The 20,231-nt window shown below is 44.8% G+C and overlaps 1 protein-coding gene across 1 annotated transcript in view; it reads left to right on the top strand.

Moving 5' to 3' along the window:
- Nucleotides 1-2,409: 2,409 nt before the first annotated feature.
- The window catches only part of APH1A (aph-1 homolog A, gamma-secretase subunit), a 78,434-nt gene continuing 60,612 nt past the window's right edge, over nt 2,410-20,231 (top strand). The window contains exon 1 of the mRNA XM_069218220.1: nt 2,410-2,705. Within this exon, the coding sequence (XP_069074321.1) occupies nt 2,593-2,705 (113 nt within the window). The 5' untranslated portion in view covers nt 2,410-2,592. The remainder of the gene's footprint in view (nt 2,706-20,231) is intronic.

Raw genomic sequence — 20,231 nt, 5'->3', positions numbered from 1 at the left:
GATTCCTCATGGCCCTCCCACATGCCTGCTCTGTGGAATGGTCTCCCTTTTCATCTAAAAACATCTACATTTAGGAACATACGCTCTAGTCTTTCCAGTTAGCTAATGAGCTCTGCGTCTGAGAACATGGACAAACTTTAAAAAGAAGCAGACGTCAGCCCATGTGGGTAGTGCTTACATACGTCTCTGTTAGTTACTTCCAGAGTGGAACAGAGTCAGTGTGGAGTAACATGGCACCACCTACCAGAAGCACTGCTTTTTGAGTTTCCAGATCCAGTCTGGCACCTGGGGATATTCACAAGGTGAGGAATCTACAATTAGACACCAGAAAGGATGTAACTTGTTTGCTTTTCCGTCTCTAAATCACCAAACAAACGTACGGGCTGTGAATAGACATATACATGTCTGAAGGCTCACCACTCAAGTGAAAAAAAAGTATTCATTAGTAAGCCTAAAGAGTGCAGCAATCAGCTTGTTGGCACTTAAAATAGATTAGTACACACTTCATTTATCAATTAGTATCCAAAGGGTAACACAAAATAAATGTGTTGGTGTCAAAAGCCACACATTCTATAAGCTATGTTATTTTCACAAATCCATGGCTGCTGTTGCCACATAACTGTAGTATTTATTATAAAAGAAATTGTCGAACAGAGGGAGGGTTATTTTGTAATTGGAATGAACCTATTTAAAGAAACATTACTATAATACCAAATAGTAAAAACATCTTTTTTTCAGAAACTATGTGATGGGTATGTGAAGCCTTTTTTACTTTTATTAAGCAAATATACTAAAAGGTGCCATCCTATTTTGTAGCTAGACGGGAGTCTGGTTAAACTCAGTGAATGGCTGCTGCTTTGGTAGTATATTTTTGTAATGCCTTCAAATTAACAAGTGAAACCTTATAGAATCATCGGAATCAATGTTATAGGAAGGAAGTCTTTCTCTAGTTCTGGTTACACTGCATGAGGAGATTTATTTTTTCGAACAGGGTTCTGTTTCAGCTGCTTACAGTGAAATGGCATTCAAAGTGTTGCATATGAGGCATGTAAATCTCACATAGGACTGGGAGATTTTCAACCAAGTTAGTCTGCCACACATATACCATATGGCTCCATGAAGACATGCCACCTTTGAAAAAACATTTGACCATTTGTGTACATTTTGCTATTCTGAAACAGCCAAGAGCTGTTAGTAAGAAATAATCCATGTAAAACTGTCATGATTCTTTTGTAACACAACAATTATCATTCAATCAATCATAGGTTTGTAGAGCGTCGCTAATCACCCATAGAGTCTCAAGGAGCTGTTTGTGGGTGTGGTGCTCAGTCGAAGAGCCAGGTCTTGAGATCCTTCCTGAACTGCTTCAGTGATGAAGTCTGCTTGAGCTTGAGAGGTAGCCTGTTCCATGTCCAGGCTGGATCTTCCTCCTGCTGTGCTTTTCCAGATCTTGTGGACGGCTGCAAGGGCGAGCTGGGAGGAACGGACATGTCTGGTGGGTATGTAGAGGGCGAGGCTGGGGTTGAGGTATGCTGGCCCTTTGTTGTGCAGTGCCTTGTTAGTGTGGATCAGGAGTTTGTATGTGATGCACTTGTTGATTGGGAACCGGTGTAGATCTCTGAGGTGGGAGGAGATGCGGCTGTGTCGTGGGATAGCCAGGTTGAGTCTGCCTGCTGCATTCTGGACTCTTTGTAGTCTTGATTGACGTTTCTTGGTGATGCCGGTTGTCTTCCTCAAGTCAGAGGGAATCCACTTGAAAGACTTCTGCAGGAGTCAGAGGGTGTGAAAGCAAGACAAAGAGAAGGTGTTGACTTGGCGTTTTTTTCTCAAATGATTTAGACAGTGTTCATATACTTTTTAGCTGATTTCTTAATGTGATTTTTTTTTTTTTTTAGTTTAGGCTTCATAGAGGGTAATACATGCCAGTTTTAATTGCCTTTCCCACTATTTTTACCACCTTGGTTTAAAAATAAAGACCAGACCAGTTAAAACAACACCTGGAAGCATTACAAGCTCTATGTCACCGGGACACCGCTTTTCCATTCCTTGGCTTTCTATTTACATTTCGTTATAATCAGGTGTGTTAGTCTAATTGACTGAATTAAAAAGAACCAAGACTACATCTAGCATGTCTCTTCCCCTTAGTGCATTTATATACTTTCATAGTTATTCCCCGCTTCTTATAGATTTTTCATATTGTATGGTATTCTCTCGCTCTCTTCCCCTTTCTCTCGATTTTATCTCGATTTCACTCTTTTGTTTTGTGGTATTTTCAGTTTCTTTCTCGTTTTTATTATCCGTGGCCTTTTTTGCTGTTTAGTCTTTTCTCTGTTTTTATCATCTTTTCCGACGCAATATTAGAAACGGTGCTAGTATTTTTATAGTTTCCATTAGCTTATTTTCTTTAGTCCTTCTTTGGTTTTCACAGCCTATTCTTCTGTAGCGGCGGTGGTTATCATCTTGCCAGCTGGTTCGTAGTGGTTCTACTCTTGTTTCCATGGCAGCTGTCTCCGCCCGGTCTCTATAGTATTTCGATCTGTGGGGTTGGTCGGAGGCGGCCGACCCGGCCGGCCTTTGTAAGGGTCCGGCAAGATGGGGGCCGCCATGTTCTTCGGCTGCACTTTCATTGCCTTCGGACCCGCCTTCTCCCTCTTCCTGCTGACAGTTGCGGGGGACCCGCTCAGGGTGATCATTCTGGTGGCAGGGTGAGTGCCGTGGATGGGCAGTGTGTGTTTTTTATGTTGGTCCCTCAGGGACCGTGATTAGGTGTCGCCCTATGAAGGCGGAGGAGGCAGATCATAAGGGTGTGTAGACGTTTCACTACAATTAGTGATCCGGTGGTGTTGCAGATGTAGCATGATCTGCTAGCAGTAGCAGGGTTTATATGTCAGTGTTGTGTTAAGCTGTGCCCTATTGTAGTATCATGTCCTTTATTTATTGTCAAAGGTGGAATGCGATGGACGGAGGAAAGGGGTGGTGTGGGTTTTAGCTGTGTGTGTTGTGATCGGGATGTCACAATGTGGTACTTTTCAACGAGTTATGGCTTGGTAAGTTTTTTGTAAGGCTGAAGTGATGCTGTACAGTGTGCTGTGATGTGTTATGTTGAGGAGTTCAGGTAGTGTGTTCTCTGTGTATTGTGGTGTGTTCTGGTTTGGTGTACGGTGTGGTATGAAGAGCCGGGGTGGATGAAGACCACGGAGAGTGCCTGGGTGTCTGCTTTGAATAAAGGACGTGGCTCAAGGCGAGGAAATGAATGTGGTCGCTAATTACTGTAAACAACACACTGTAATGCCGTTAGCTTCAAACCAAACATTTGGAATTTGTAATCGAGAGTGAAGGCAGATGAGTCTACTGCAGTTTCGGCGAAGTTTGGACTTATGAAACTTTATTTTATTGCTCAGCATCCATCTGCCGTTATTCATATTGACTGTCAATGTAATGTACTTGTTTACGCTTTTACCCAAGATCAGAGTCGTAAAAGCTTTTGAAAAAATGTCTTAGTCATTGTTTACTTGCATGCAACGCTTCTTTGAATGTTTCGTGATCTGTTCTGTGAGAGACTGTCGTGGCACACCCTGCAACTGGAGCCGTCCGTCCTAAATATGGAACATTGTATTTAATCCACTGTAATAACAGAACGTCACTCGGAGAGCCTACTCTGCTGCGTATGTTTAATCTTATTTCTTTATAGAATGTTGGTAAAAATGTTGTGCAAGCGAATGTTTTGCAGTGCGTGTCTCAAAGCGTTTTGGTGGGTAACATAAATACAATAGAATTACTAGTAGCTCAGGGCTTATAATAGCTGGTATGAGCCTTCTGCTTCAACGTTTGTCCCTCTGTTTCTTCCTTTTTAATTTAGAATATTCTACCCTCAGTGGCTGGAATGTTCTAATAGCCTTATAGCCCTTCTGCCTCTTGTTATACTGGCTGTTAAAGGCCCTCACCTAAGGCGTGGGTCTGTAACCAGGGCCACTGGAATTATGTGGGATAAGAGGGCCAAATTATGCGGCAGGGTTTAGTACATTAAGTGGTCGGAAAAGCCAAATTATGCTGCACATTTGTAATAATACTTCATTATTTCAACATTTTTAAACTTCATAGCACTGTCTCGGCATTGGTTGCACCTCGTTAGTACCATTTTAATACCCAAACATAGCAATAAGCAAAAAAAGGTGACCAGTCCAATTTTGCAAAGGGCCTTTAACTGCGTAGCAACATGTGTTGTTGCACTTTTAGTACATTTTTAACCGTTTGAGCTAGAAAAGTGTTTTTTTTTTTTTTTTTTTTAAATCTGCAGATTATGCAGCAGATGAAGGATTGTGTAGCAGATGTGACAAGCCTCTGAAAATCACCGCCGCCGCACAATCGCATAGTTCTTGTGACCCTGTCTATAACTCAGGTTCATTGCCTTTAGCAACTGGTATAGCCTCAGTAGTGGGCTATAAGCCTCTATAATGCATGGGTTTCTGTGATCCTTGTATAAACTGCAACCTCTAATTTATTTATAATTGGCAACCTATGGCGCACCTAGTCACTGATAATAAAGAAAAGATGTCAGAACCTGACTATTATAAATGATTACAGTCGAGTTCTGATGTTGCGGTGCCTGCTGTCAGAGGTGAAATGCAGGTTAGGTCACGGAGCATAATTGAAGAAGCTGTGTAAAGCAACTGAGAGAACATGTTTATATTTTGCACTCATTAATTAAAACCAACAAGAACATACGTACAGTGCAGTTAATAGCAAGACAATACATCATCATTACAGAGGAGTACCAGAGGGCCGTTTGCAACCAAGTTCAAGTCATGTGAGAGTCACAACGACGGTACTGACATAACCCACCATCCCAACCCAGAACATTGTGAGACCAAACAGTAAACAGCTTTTGTAAGTAGGAATGTGTCAAAACCGTAGTTGCCCGCCCCCTGCTCAGAAGACGCAGCGAGTGTCCCCACCCCCTCATCCTCCGCAATACTTATAGAGCTTATGTCCTCCCCACCAGTGAACTGTTCCAGCAAAGTTCCCCAAGCCACTACATCAGCGAGTGCCTTCTCATCTCTTCGTGTCAGGCGCATATGCTGTTCCTCGGCTGCACCCCATTCCAGTAAATCCCTTAGCCAGCTGGAGACCATCAGGCTCCGGGAGCTCATCCTACCGATTGCTACTCTACGCTTGACCAGCACCAGCGAAAGCTGTGGCAATTTATATGGAATGCCCCGACCGCGCAGCTTCCGCACTACTCCCAAAATACAGGTCATGTGGCCTCCTCAATCGCTGTTACCACTTCTGCCAAAAGTCATATACTGCCCTACAGGTCCAAGCCAGATGAAGGAAGGAAGCACCAAACACACCCCACCTGGGGCGGCACGCTCTACGGTTCGGGTCGATCCTGTTTAGTCGAAGGGTGTGAGATTTGTTCTATGCACAAAGTTAAAATGTAGCAGCTTAAACCTATGATTACATGACACTGTACGCACCAAAGAAAGAGCCAAATCCCAGTCAGCATCCGTTATGGGTTCCCCCAGGTCAGAATCCAATGCCTTACGTCCTGCACTGATCACACCTGGTTGATCAGGTAGGGCACATCAGGGTCAGATCTACCCCCCAACATCAATATGGGCACCAATGACTGCCCATCGCACAATCCTGCATACAACCTCTTCTCCCAGTTACCAGTGTCTGTCATCCACTTGGCAGCATATTGCAAGTGTGCTGCATAAAAGTAGTGTCTGATGTTAGGTATCGCCAACCCGCTCCCTTCAAGATCCTTCTGCTACACTGGCAGTGCCACCCTACTTTGCCGACCTGCCCACACCAGAGAGATCAGCAGACTATCCAGACGACGAAAGAGCCAGGCAGCCAATGGAAACAGAGAGTTCTGAACCAAGTATAGACACTGTGGCAAGAACACCATCTTAGTTGCCTCTCTGCCCATCACCGAAAGAGGTAACCTGTTCCAAAAGGAGACCGAGCGTTCCAGGCCAACTACTACTCACTCAGCATTTTGTTTATCATGCACAGCCATAGAGTGAGTGACCCATATACCTAAGTACCAGAAACTCTCAACCTCCCACCGAAGTCCTGCTGTAAGCAGATCAGCACGCGAAATCCCGCAAAGGGACCCCAAGGGGAACAGGAGCTACTTCTTTCTGTTGACTCTGAGAACAGAGACAGACCCAAAAACCTTCAACCTTCGCATCAGCACTGAAACACGAGGAACCCGTACATAAACCAATCCATCATCCGCATACAGGGAGATTACATGTGTAGACCGTCCCACCTGGATCCCCCACAGCTCCATCTCCTCGCGAAGCCATATCGCTAGTAGCTCCACCGCCAGAGCAAACGAAAGAGGCGAGAGCGGGCATCCCTGCCTCGTGCCTCTACCGACCTCCCAGGTGTTCGAAAGCTCTCCCCCCACCCGTACCTGAGCAGTATACAGCAACCGCACCCAAGCGCAGACCAGGGCTGAACCCCATGCCCTACAAGACCTCTAAAAGGTACTATGTCAAAGGTTTTTTCCAAGTCCAAGGACACTAGCGGCAACTCAGTTTTCACGTCTTCGGTCTCGTGCAGGATATGTGCCAAGCGGCGCAGATTATAGGACGTACTACGACCAGGGATAAAGCCACATTGATTCTCGTGCACTAGACCCTGAATCACCCCACGGAGCCGGGTGGCTAAGATCTTACAAAGTATATTGACATGACTATTTATTTAACATGGTAAGCGGGCAATACGATGAGGGTTCTCCAGGGTGTCTCTTCTCTCTTCCACCCCCCCCCCCCCAGCTTGAGCATCAAACAGCCAATACCCTGACGCACGGTGTCTGGCAATATACCACGCACTTGAGCTTCCTCAAAGACCTCCAGGAGCTTCTCCTCCTGTAGAGACAAGGAAAACGTTTGATACAACTCAATAGGAAAATGTCTGTACACATTCTGAGCTAGTGCAGCTTTTTTTTTATTTTTTTTTTTAAACTGACCTCTAGTAAACTGTTTCTGAAATGTGTTGCAAACAGATAACTAACAGGTTTTTAAAGTATTTTTTTTTTGCACTGTGTTTTATTTATATTCTTTGTGTTTGCAGACATATTTGCTCTTTCATATGAAATAGCTATGTATCGAGGTTAAGTGATGCGTGTGAATAGGGATAATGTGACCACGTATTATTTGAGATAAAGTAACCCCAGGCATACATGGTAAGGATATTTCAAGTCGCCTCGGAATTCCTTAATCTTATAAAGGAACTCAGCCTTCGGCCTCGTTCCTCCATATGGTTATGGAACTCCTTGTTGAGTTGCAGTAGCCTTATTATGTGCGGCAGGGGGTACTTTATCCCTTTTATTCTGTGCATTTTCAGTATGTGCAGAAACATGTATACTCGGGTCAAATAGGTGAAAGAACATGCATTGTGATTAATTATTAGTCCAGCCTTCCTTCTTTTTTTTTTACTACAATATATTTTTAACTGAGTTTTTTTAGAGCAATGTTAAATGTGCTGGTCTGCACAGATTGAATATCAGTGATTTGTTCCAAGTAAGTTAAAACTGCGTACTTAAGGTCTCGCAGGAGTTTCTGATGTGTCAAAAAAGTAGTGGTTAGCTTACTGATAATTGTAGGGTGGGGGCTGACTATCCAACAAGGATGTCAGCCAGAAAGCTAGGAGATATTCTTTTAGTAGTTTTGCCTGTATTAAAGGGACTTTTCCGCATATGGCTATGCAAACCTGGCGACAGCATAATGGTATAGGGATCTTTTTTAATTCTCTATTCCTCTCCTGACAGCGAGGGAGCACAGTGTAGAAAAGTTCCTTAGGGAAAATCTCCTTTCTGCAAGAACGATGAAACTGAAATGGAAGTTCCCTTTATCATGTCAACGATTGCATAAATATACTGTGGAGGAGTCAAGGAACAAAAATGTAAACAGCTTTGATTAATCCTTGCAATCACTACCCAGGTCAAGTTGAAAATTCCTGGAATGCACTGACATTTCATATCCATCAGTGTTACACTAGAAATTGGAGGTATTTTGGAGCTGCTTTGTAAATAAGATTAGTGAAATATTCCCAAATCTAGGTGTGTAAATTTGAAAGAGACCTTATCCTCAAATTTAGAGCTGGAGTTCCTAATGTTCTTCCGGAAAGGTGTGCTTCTGTGTGTGGAAACCTTTTCAGTATTGATATTTAAGTATTGTATTTTTAATACACATTTTTTTCACAAATAAAAACATTTTGGGGGAGGAACACCTGGTCCCTAGATGACTTCTGATCAAATTTTGCCCCCTCTGGTAAGAGTGTATATCATATTTAATGCATTGTGAGGGAGAACTTGAATGACCTAGTAGGTGGGTACCAGGGCCACTGGAATTATGCTATTGTGCAGCTGCAGCGATTTACACAAAATTGTTTTCTGCATTTGCCACCTAATCCATTACCCGCAGCATAATCTGCAGATTTTAACAAACACATTTTCTGGCTCAAACAGTTTGAAAGTTACTAAAAACAAAGCGACACGTGATGCTGAGCAGTAGAAGGCCCTTCGCAAAGGTTAACTGGTCACCTTTCTGTAGCTTATTGCTATAGTTCAGTGTTAAGCTGGTACTAATGAGCTGCAACTAATGCCCAGACAGTGCCAACAAGTTTCAAAACGACTAAATAATGAGGTAATACTATTGATAAATAAATATGCAGCATAATGTTGCATAACTTCAGTGGCTCTTGCTACACTTGTCTTTGCAGTATTGTGGTTGTCAACATTCAAGATACGAGATATGCATACACCATTGGATACTGCAAAGCCTAGGGGGTTTGTAAGGGTTGGTTAATAAACAGGGACCTCTGGGTAATGTGGCTTCTGACTGTGTTGGTATATCTTCCTATTTACCCCTTTGTGCCAACTAGATGAGCTACTTCTCTGTAAAGAAGGAACTGGAGAGATTGTGCTTGCCGGCTTTTATAGGCTCAACTTGCCTGATGGGTGTGGACTGGCCAGGGAGCCTAGAACCTTGGCTTGTCCTGGAGGTACACTTTCGGGTGGGGTTAAAAAAATTAGCGGATCACAGCAGAATTGAAGCCACAACTACCAGGTGGCTTACAGACAGGTCACTGACCTAGGGAAGCGCAGGCATCCTACCCTGGTGTGTAGAAAGCGATTTCCATAACACCAAGAACCATACTGATTCTGCATCTCGCAGGGGGCCCATTGAAGCATGGACAGAGAGGACCTCAGAAGACCATTCAGCAAGCAGTTGTGCACTCCACAGTTTATTAGTGTATTGGCTAACACCCTGAGGTATGATAACCAAAGTGGGGCATATAGAATTTACAAGTTATCTTCATGACTTAGAGGAAATATCCTGCAGGGGCGAGAACTCTACTGCATTAATTTAATGCATTGTATGCAGATACATCCACCTTCAAACTATGTGCTTGCAGGGTTTTGGTGAGGCTGGAGAAGAGTACTGATACTTTGGGCAATTTGCTTAGTGCTATTTTATTATTGGGTTTTGGGAGTCTCAAGTGCTGCCAGTAGAGCTGGTGACCTTGTTAGGAGGGGTGTTAGATGGTTTGTTGGACTTGCAGGATGGTTCTAGATAGAAAGTTGAACAGCCTCCAACCAAAGGTGGGGGGGAGAGGGAGAGGGGGCAAAGAAATGTAACTGATGGAACAAGCATTTCAGAAGATAGAGCAGTGACCGGATCTGTAAAAAGGCAATCTTATCAAAGGCAGTGATGTTAAGCGATAGATATCTCTTACTTTCCAAGTCTTGAGCTCTGGTACCATTGCAAGCAAATGGCTGTCGATTTATGTGAGACATATGATGATGGCTCTAGTTTCACAAGTTCTGTGGGCTTCACTAGAAGGGTGGAGTTCTATCTTATACCAGGCACATTCTCCTGGGGCTTTCCTGTAAGGTTTGGACTGCAAACTGAACTGACTTTGGTGTTCTACTCTCATTGTGTTTCATGGGGCGGCTAATTATTTGATTCATGTTTGACACCGCTTAGAGGATCCTGTCCTCAGGAGTAGGGTGTCATGTACTGAAGGTTTTGTGTTGGTGGATTGTGCTTCTCCGTTTCTCTCTACTTTATTACCTTCTTCCCCATGGCTTTCAGGAGATCCGTGCCTGTAGTTGTCCTGTTGTGGACCTAGATATAGTTAATGGGAAATATTGATATTCTTTCATGTTGGACACATTGTTGAGTGAGGGTGAATTTGAATGGGGATTGTTTGTGGATATCTGCGATAACCCACAACTTCTTTAAAAAAAAAAAAAAAAAATTAACATCATTAAACCGGTTTATATCTTTAAAACGTTTTTCCCCTTGATAGTGCCGCGTCATGTGCTCCCTATCAGGAGTGGAAGAAGGTACCTCCTCTGGCATTATATGCCAAACCTCTACGTTGTTGTGTTTCAACTCCAATCTAGGGACCTGAATAGGAAGGATGGCCTGGAGATTGTCCCTGATAGCACCAGCCTGACCAAAAAGGCCAGGTTGAAAAACATTTTTTCATGGAATTTAGGCTTTGTCTAAATCCGTGAGGTGTTTACAAAGCATCCAAGGTCCCTAACAAAAGGATCTCCAAACAAGAGACATTGGCAACAGGACGGTCTTCCGCTATTGCTAATTCTGTCAGCTTTGGGCCAATCTTCATCAGAATAGATTTGCGATGTTCCACAGAGCCGGTGTAGTTGGCATTGCCCAACTGACATGCGACACGTTGCGCTCATCCCCAAGGACGTCCAGGTCAGTGGGATCTCCAGATTCCTTAGCTTCGTAAACCATCTCCAGAATCTTGGTTATAGGACCGGACATGTCCAGAAGTGTATCCTAACATGCATTCCATGACTTTTCAAGCCCTTTATTGTTGTCTTTCGCAAACTTACTCATAAATGGGGCAATATTTCGGTCCAAGTGTTTCCGACACTTTACCAACCAGCACTGGGCAGTGGCATTTCACTCTTAAAATGTTGTGCGCTTCTTTATTAAAGGGTATGCGAAAGTGAGCTTTTCACATAATCCGCCACCTCCGCAAAGGGTCTCCATTCCAACCATCTCTAATGTATGATGTCCTCCGGATCACAAGTGAGTACTGTTGCTTGGGTTTTTGAGGGAACTTTAAGATTATTATTTTTGTCTTGCGTTTTCCTTTTCTCAAGACTCAATTGACGCTAGCAGAGTCTGAGTGCGACGTGTCAATGTCAGTAGTGTTATCTGCTGGTTTAGCCAATGGCACATCACCAAAGCTTCGTACTGCAACATACTCATGGTCACATTAGCCGATTTGGACATTGTGTCAGTATGTGCCCACTTTTCTTTGCAACCCGTAGACACCTGCCTGTTCTCATTTGCCTCCAACTTTTCCGCACCTCCAGAGGGGCCAGCTGTCTCTCTGTTTTGAGGCATAGCTGTGTTGCAAGATAGGTTGGAGGGCCTTTGCTAATGTCTCTTCCACTGTATGCTGGACTGAGTTGTCCAGGGTCCCCACCAGGGTGTCTGTAAAGAGGTCAACTTCATAGTAATCCTGATAGCCCTCAGCATCGAAGGGTGACTAATCCATAAAAGCAATAGGCTGCCAATCCACAAGAATTAGTAGGGAGAGCAAATTCTATAGTACTGTAGGTTTGGGTTGTCTGCAAGGTACATCACAATGGCGGTGCTGGTCTTCTGCTCTCTGCTTAGCCCAAGTTGGCTTAAGTGTGTAGTGTATAGTGTGGGGTCTCACGGGACCCCTTACTGCATGGACTGATGTTTCCCATGTGTTGAAGGGTGATTAACCTAGTCAGTTGCCCCATTGGTGCACAGTGTATTTTCTTCCATGCATGTATCTTCCATTTGTAATTTGAAAGGTCCTGTTCTTATTCTTCTGTCCTATTTGCAGTTTGTTGGGCTGTTGAAGGGTTGAGTAGTCTGTGGGAGAGGGTCAAAGTGAGCATAGAGTAGAAATGGAGTTTACCATTGCAGATCTCAAACAATCACTATCTGGTTATTGGTGATTAGTTCAAACTAGTAGGAGAGTCATGAGGCAGAAGTACATCACTCACTTAAACTATTTTAGAGATGTCCATGATAAAAAGGTTTGGCGACCTGTCTAGCACTCAATTTTTTTGTGTGCAATATATAATGTTCTGTACACTTTAAAAGACTGCTAGTCTCCCATTCTGTGGAAGCTGTGGGGAAGTAATTGTGGGAACCCACGACCCATCACAGAACATGTTTTCAGTCAAACCAGGTCCCTTTGTCAGTCAAGCTTACCTGGTTTTCAGTAGATCAAATTTTATTAATATAAACCAGCTTTTCGTTGATCAAGCAAAGCTGATGTCCATGTGCTTACCCATCTACAATGTGATAAGGTCAACATCCTCGACGTACCCCGCAACAGCCACATCTCCGCACACCTGAGACACCTGCATTGGCTCCCAGTCAGCAAAAGGATCACCTTCCGACTTCTCACCCACGCACACAAAGCCCTCCACAACAAGGGACCGGAATACCTCAACAGACGCCTCAGCTTCTACGTCCCCACCCGCCTCCTCCGCTCCTCTGACCTCGCACTCGCTGCCGTCCCTCGCATCCGCCGCTCCACGGCGGGTGGGAGATCTTTCTCCTTCCTGGCGGCCAAGACCTGGAACTCCCTCCCCACCAGCCTCAGGACCACCCAGGACCACTCCGCTTTCCGGAGACTCCTAAAGACCTGGCTGTTCGAGCAGCGGTAACCCCCCCTTTCACCTGGCGCCTTGAGACCCGCACGGGTGAGTAGCGCGCTTTATAAATGTTAATGATTTGATTTGAAAGTGATTTCAGCACTTGCTGAACTCCTACTTATAACATACAACTTACCTAGACTTGTGCCCAGTATATCCTTGCTAGATACAGCGCAATTGCCAGCGGTCCTCCATGTCCTTCCTTCCTACATTACTTGCCTCTAAAGGTACACTATGAATACCACAGTCCAAGCCACCCCTCAGCTACCTATGAAGAATTATTTTTTTTGCCCAGTTTGGGCCTACTGCAGGCCGTGGTAAGCTCTATCACTTGTTCACCCTCAGTTCGCCTCCTGTTTCACATTGTCTCCCCCCCTTACCTCTTGGTTATTCGATTGACCGCAGTGAGCAAGATATTCAGGGCATAGCACAACAGGGCTTCATTTCAGGGACAAGAAAATTTCTTCCCCTTTTCCCCATTCCCTATCCTGAAACGGTCAGAACGTCATTTCCACAATAGCGGCCACTGACATTTTCTTTCTCACTTTAAGCTTCCGTGGGATGCATACGGCCCAAAAGCATTATCATGTCTATGTATATGCAAAATGCCAGCATTCATAGGTGGTTCTCCTCCAAGAATCCCATACCACTGCGGAAGAGCTGATCAGATTGTCCAAGCATTGGTGAGGAATTGTTAATGCCACTACATACTCCGCTTACCTGCACAGCGCACTGATATGTGTCAGACTTGGGGTTCATTTTCAAGAGCTTTGGGTTACAATTGATAAGGAGGGGCGATATGTCCTATTGGAGGTTCGGCTAGATGTTCCTCCCATACTTATAGGTAGCATCTTTGTATCCAATGTATAACAGGGTACTTTCTGGGAGTCGCTCTCTGCAAAACTGGCCTCTGTTTCACACATGTCCTGGGTGGCAACTACAATGCATGCTGGACACCGCTGTGGACCGGTCAGGTCCCCCTGCCATCACCAGGCCACTAAACTGTGTGCATGGGCCCACCAATGGCCCTTACTAGATGTGTGGAGAACATTGCACCCATATGCCAGACTCTACTCCTTCCATTCTGTCCCGCACAGTATTTATCATCTCCTCCAGTGCTTCCTCTGCTCCAGCTCACTCATCTCATTAGTGTGACACTGACTATTTAGGCCGCTTGATCTCAGATCATGACACCTATAGTATAGATCTCCAGTGGCTACCCCTGCGTTTCTTAGTGCCCGTTTGACAGTTCCCCTGTGACTCCTTAGAGGACCCCTCCTTTCGTGCATCTCAGGAGACCCGCATATGACAATATTTCACCAAGAACAGCAATACTACCTCCACTAGATCCGTAGAGTGGGATTCATTCTAGGTTGTCATCATGGGACACTGCTTGTAGGAAATTTTAGGGGTGAGTTGCACGCTCGAAAGAGATAAACGCTATTGAGGCCCAACTTGCTGACCTGGGCAGCAGTGCGGACAGGGTCACCATGGTAGTTCCCATCTATTTAAGCTGTGAAAACTGACTACACTGCCCTGCTTGAGCGCCTCCACCGCTTTACTTTTACAGCACATGCAGTACTTGCTTGGCTAGTCCGGTAGGACACGGCCATTGTTCCTATCATGAAGATCTGTTCTCACACTGGAGTTTTGATTTGTACCCAAAATGAGATTCTACAGGAATACAGCCAGCCTCTCACTGACCCATTACCATCCTGGGTGCAGATTATAAAATTCTGGGAAATATCCTCTGAACCAGGTATTCCCAGGTTGCCCCATCTCATGTGCACATAGACTAAAACTGCTTCGTCCCAGGGTGCAGCACATCCCAAAACATCTGGTGCCTCTTCCACGTCCAGGATAGGGTTGCCCACTTGTTTCCAAGAGCTGCCTGTCTTACATTGGATCGGGAGAAAACCTTCGATACACTCTCCTGGGACTATTATTTCTAAGTGCTCGAACGTATGGGTGTTGGAAGAGCCCATCTTCCCAGGTTCGAATTGCCCATCGTGGTGTGCGACAGGGCTGCCCACTGTCCCCCTTATTGTTTGCTCTGGCGATTAAGAAGCTGGGTATCAGACTCCGAAGGGAGGGGCAGACTTGGGGCATTCCATTAGAGGATTGGGAGCATGCTGTCTCCTTGTACGCAAATTAGCTGCTCCTTTAACTCCAGGACGTGGAGATGAGCCTTAACCCCATTTATGGTACTTTGACCTGCTTCGCAGGCGCTTCCGGTCTCCGAGTGAACTGGTCCAAGTCTACTATTTACCCCATTAGTCCTGGTCGGGAGGAGCAGGCAGACTGCCTGTGTACAACAGAACTCATCTGGTGCACGGATGCAATACGCTATCTTTGTCTTCGACTATATCATTTACCTATGGACCTTTGCAAGGGATACCTGCCTATAGCCCTTGCAAATATTCACTCACAAATGACGTGTTGGCAGTCTCTTCAACTTGCACCGACCGGCAAGATATTGTTAGCCAAAATTATTGTATTGCCCAGATTATTCTATTTCTTTGCCGAACATCCGGTAGTGCCACTGCTCTCCCGTTTTGCAGAGCTGAATACCCTCCTCCTATCCTCATATGGACCATTAACATGCATCGAGCAGCCCTACGAAAGCTCCAGCTGCGAGTGGGCCAGGGTGGTTTAGGTGCTCCGTATTACGAGGTCTAGTTGTTAGCGGCACAGCTACAGTGACTCTCGCTGACTTGCAGGGGGTTACATGGAAGAGGCCTATGGTGCTCTAGGTGTCCTCCAACCCGTGACCTATGTAGCTTTCTTGTTCTGGAGTTCTGCCACCCTCCTACTGGCACCTCCAGATAACAGTAGCACACGCCCGTTTGTAGAGGATCCATTGCCTTCCCCGCTGTAAACTGCCCTATGCACCCAACTTCCTCTGGTGGGCCTACCCGGCTTCCCAGATTTCTACTCCTCCACGTAACTGACGCCCTGGACTTCTCACTCCAGAATTGCAACTGGTGACCTCTGTTCTGACAGCCAGTTCTTCACCTTTGAACAGCTTACTAAGGACTATAATCTCCTCACTGGTCAGTTCTTAATCTACAGCCAGCTCTGCAATACCTATAGTACCTTGTAGGACTTGCTAGACCCAGAACCGCCTCCCCATCTAGTCATACAAGCTATATTGACGATGGACGCAGGCTCTCACCTACTTACCTAGCTATATAAATCCATCTGTACCTTTTGGGATGTTTCCCTTGCTACACATATTACAACATACATGGGAGGAGGACTTCGGGAGGGCCATACACAATAAAGAATGGGCAGGCCCTACTACACCCCCAGCGGGTTTCATGGAATTAACGCTTCAGAAACATCCAGTTCAATGTCCTGCATAGGACGTATCTTACCCCCATGCGACTGAACCAATATTATCCAGACACACACATAACTTGCCACGTTGCCCTGACTCCAGTGTGGATCTCAAACATCTCCTATAATCATGCACTGCCCTACTGAGATATTGGGGTTCCGTTTTTGGAATGCTACATGAGGTAACGGAGCTCACAGACCTGTGGACTTGGGAAGTGCGTGCCCTTGTTATCTTTGGCGCAGGAAACATAAAGTGCACACTCTCTTTGTAATCTTGGCTCGATTACTGACTAAGCGCACATTTACCATGCACTAGCGCTCACCTACTCTGCCTCCGCTAGAGGCCTGGTATCGTGCCCTCTGCAACTGGAGAGCAGCAGTGGAGAAGGTACTCCATAGCAAGGAAACCTTTGGCCTTCTCAAACACCCCATCTCCCGGCACTGGGCTGGCTTACTAAGTGACTTCCATCAAAAGGTACACTATGATCACTTACCCCCTTGAAGCTCCTCATTTGGGTTCAATCACGCTTGCGGCCCCACAATGGGCAACCTCGCTAAGTCTTCCAGATATGCCCATCTCCAGCCTTATATTGACATATCCTTCCCCTCCTCCTCATCTGGGTTACTCCCTGATTGTATTCCCCCCAAGATATCTTGACTGTGTGCTACACCCTACCCTATGATAGTCTTCAACCCAGTGTCACTCCCCGAACAGACAAGTTGCACCACCACCCATGTATGCCCACCGCTTCTCCCTCCCCCAGTTGTACCCCTTTCTGTAATCTGAAACCCGTACATACTTTATGCAGCAGCTCTCACTATGCACAAGATGCATGGTATTCTTGTACAGTATCATTTTATTGTTGTCCATCCAGATCATTACAGCCATCGTGTGCGATTAATTGGGCCTTCATGAGAGTTGGCCCTCATACAACTAACATGTATCATGCACAGTATAGCCCTTGTCCCTCTTCCCCTTCCTCGCCACCCCCATTCTTGTTACAATTTTCAGAAAATCAAATAAAAATAAATTACCAAACAAATAAGTGTTCTTTGTGCTTCTGGTTCTTATCAAAAGTGCCATCTATGGGTTCTGCTGATTTGAAGATCTTTCAGACCTTTTTTTAAAGTTAGGATTGTAGAATATCTATATATTTTTTTTTTTTAAACTAGCTTTGTATTGCCAAGTTAAAATAGATTTGACAAATGCTTTTTCAACCTTTGATGGTAATCGGTATTTTCCTATGTTGTACAGATGTTTGTGAACAAGTTTAAGGTTTGTGGAATGATGAACAATGTTAAAACTACTCAGTAAGCACAGCATGTGCTCAGAATTATGCAAAAGGTCATCTTTGAGTAGTTATTTTCACATAAAGAATTGTGTTTTCTATGAAAACGAAGGTAGATTTCATTCTCAGTCTTAATTATAATCAGCCTTCCTTGCTGAGTGTATGTTCCAGGTTATCGAAAAGCCTTCTGGGTAACTTAGATGGTAGTTATTGCTAACCTTGCGTGGAGTTCTATTATCTGGAAGCGTGGGTGCTGTGTGATCGTTTGGGGTAGAAAGTTTTACATTTTCTTCTACGTTTGCCCATACAGGACAACCACATGGGGAGATCCGTAGGGAGATGACTCTACCAGTACAAAAAATATCCACAATAAAAATATGGTTGCAAGCCCCATAACTGGTCCATTTTTTTGCCTTGCTCTTTACCTTGCGTTCAATAATATAACAGATAAAATGCATCTTGGAGTTTGCAGCAGTGGTGCAGAGAATATGTCACATTGGTGAGTGGTAAAGTGAAAAGACGTTAGTTCAGTCAAATTGAAGTGTGTGAAATAAATCACTGCCTCACAACTTCATATGTGTTAGTCATCCAGGTGTGGCTGACAAGGCATACAGTGTTGAGGCGGAGAATACCGCAGCCAATCAAGACTCTGGTCGTCGTTGCGCACAAATGGAGTGTTATCTTTGAGTGTTTTGTTTTCCCTCATTCTTTATCACTATTTTTTCTTCCATGATAGCTGACTCATTGCTCCAAAACACGTAGGTCATCTTGGGAAGGTTAACCCCTTCGCTGCCAGGCCTTTTCCCCTTCAGGTGCCAGGACTTTTTTTGGCTACTTGGGGGAGTTTGCGCTTAGGCCCTCATAACTTTTTATCCACATAAGCTATCCGTGCCAAATTTGCGTCCTTTTTTTCCAACGTCCTAGGGATTCTAGAGGTACCCAGAGTTTGTGGGTTCCCCTGAAGGAGACCAAGAAATTAGCTGAAATACAGCAACAATTTCAGGTTTTTTTAAATGGGAAAAAGGACTGCAGAAGAAGGCTTGTGGTTTTTTCCCTGAAAATGGCATCAACAAAGGGTTTGCGGTGCTAAAATCACCATCTTCCCAACCTTCCGTAACAGGCAGACTTGAATCAGAAAACCCAATTTTTAACACAATTTTGGCATTATACTGGGACATAACCCATTTTTACTATTTGTTTGTGCTTTCAGCCTCCTTCCAGTTAGTGACAGAAAGGGTGTGAAACCAATGCTGGATCCCAGAAAGCTAAACATTTCTGAAAAGTAGACCAAATTTTGAATTCTGCAAGGGGTAATTTGTGTAGACCCTACACGATTTTCCTGCAGAAAATAACAGCTGAAAATAAATATTGAAATTGAGGCCAAAAAAAACCAGCCACTTTTCTCCACGTTTTACTCTGTAACTTTTTCCTACGATGTCAGATGTTTGTAAGCAATATACCATTAAGTCTGCTGGACTCTTCTGGTTGCGGGGATATATAAATCTTGTAGGTTCATCAAGAACCCTAGGTACCCAGAGCCAATAAATGAGCTGCACCTTGCAATGGGTTTTCATTCTATACCGGGTATACAGCAATTCATTTGCTGAAATATAAAGAGTGGAAAAATAGGTATCACGAAAACCTCTGTATTTCCAAATTGGGCACAAGATAAGGTGTTGAGAAGCAGTGGTTATTTGCACATCTCTGAATTCCGGGGTGCACACACTAGCATGTGAATTGCAGGGAATTTCTCAAATAGATGTCTTTTTTCACACTGTCTTACATTTGGAAGGAAAACATGTAGAGAAAGACACTGGGAAATAACACTTGTTTTGCTGTTCTGTGTTCCTCCCCCCTAGTCTCTCGATAAAAATGGTACCTCACTTGCGTGTGGAGGCTTAATTCTTGGGACAGGAAACGCAACATGGACACATCACATTTTACATTGAAATCTGACGTGTTTTTTTTACAAAGTCCCTAGCTGTAGATTTTGGCCTCTTGCTCAGCTGGCACCAAGGGAAACCTACCAAACCTGTGCATTTATTAAAACTAGACACCTATGGGAATCCAGGATGGGGTGACTTGTGGGGCTCTCACCAGGTTCTGTTACCCAGAACACTTTGCAGACCTCAATCTGGTAAAAAAACAAAACTTCTTACTCACATTTTGGTGACCGCAAGTTCTGGAATCTGAGAGGAGCCACAAATTTCCTTTCACCTAGCGTTCCCCCAAGTGTCCCGATAAAAATGGTACCTCACTTGTGTAGGTAGGCCTAGTGCCCTTGACAGGAAATGCCCCAAAACACAACGTGGACAAATCACATTTTCTCAAAGAGAACACTGCTCTGCTCAGGGATGGGAAGTTGGGTCAGCGGTTGGAGTGCTATCCTGTCTCGGGAGGGGTATGTATGGCGAATGATGGGTGCTATAATGAGGGGGTGGGGTTGCGCAGCTGGCAGACCCATGGTCTAAGTGCGCTGGGTATGGCCATACGTGGGTCCCGGGCTCACTGTGCCACTGGATTCAAGCCTGGCTGACGAGGGGCAATACCCCAAAACCGGTCGCAGGATCATTGTTTCCGGTCCCGGGTGGACTGGCCTGGCAGTTCGGCTGGACTATTCCATGGTGAGCAGGGTCAAGACTGATATCCATATGGCTGGGCCCAAACTGGGGTGGCATGGTGGGCATAAAAACTATGAATTTGGGATGCGGCTCAGAGTGATTGACAGTGGCAGAGATTAATTCAAGCATTGTTTTTGTAAACCTATGGTCATATCGCATGAACTTAAATGACCACTGCACGGCATTGTATCACTTTCTTGACAGGGAACGTTTTGGGGATGTGACGAAACTCCACAAAATCCACACGTACCTTAAGAGGTGTGGGGTGCACATCGC

Source organism: Pleurodeles waltl, chromosome 12 (genome assembly GCF_031143425.1).
Source record: "Pleurodeles waltl isolate 20211129_DDA chromosome 12, aPleWal1.hap1.20221129, whole genome shotgun sequence".
In the NCBI taxonomy this organism is placed as follows: Eukaryota; Metazoa; Chordata; class Amphibia; order Caudata; family Salamandridae; genus Pleurodeles; species Pleurodeles waltl.
This window is presented reverse-complemented; position numbering and strand designations above follow the sequence as displayed.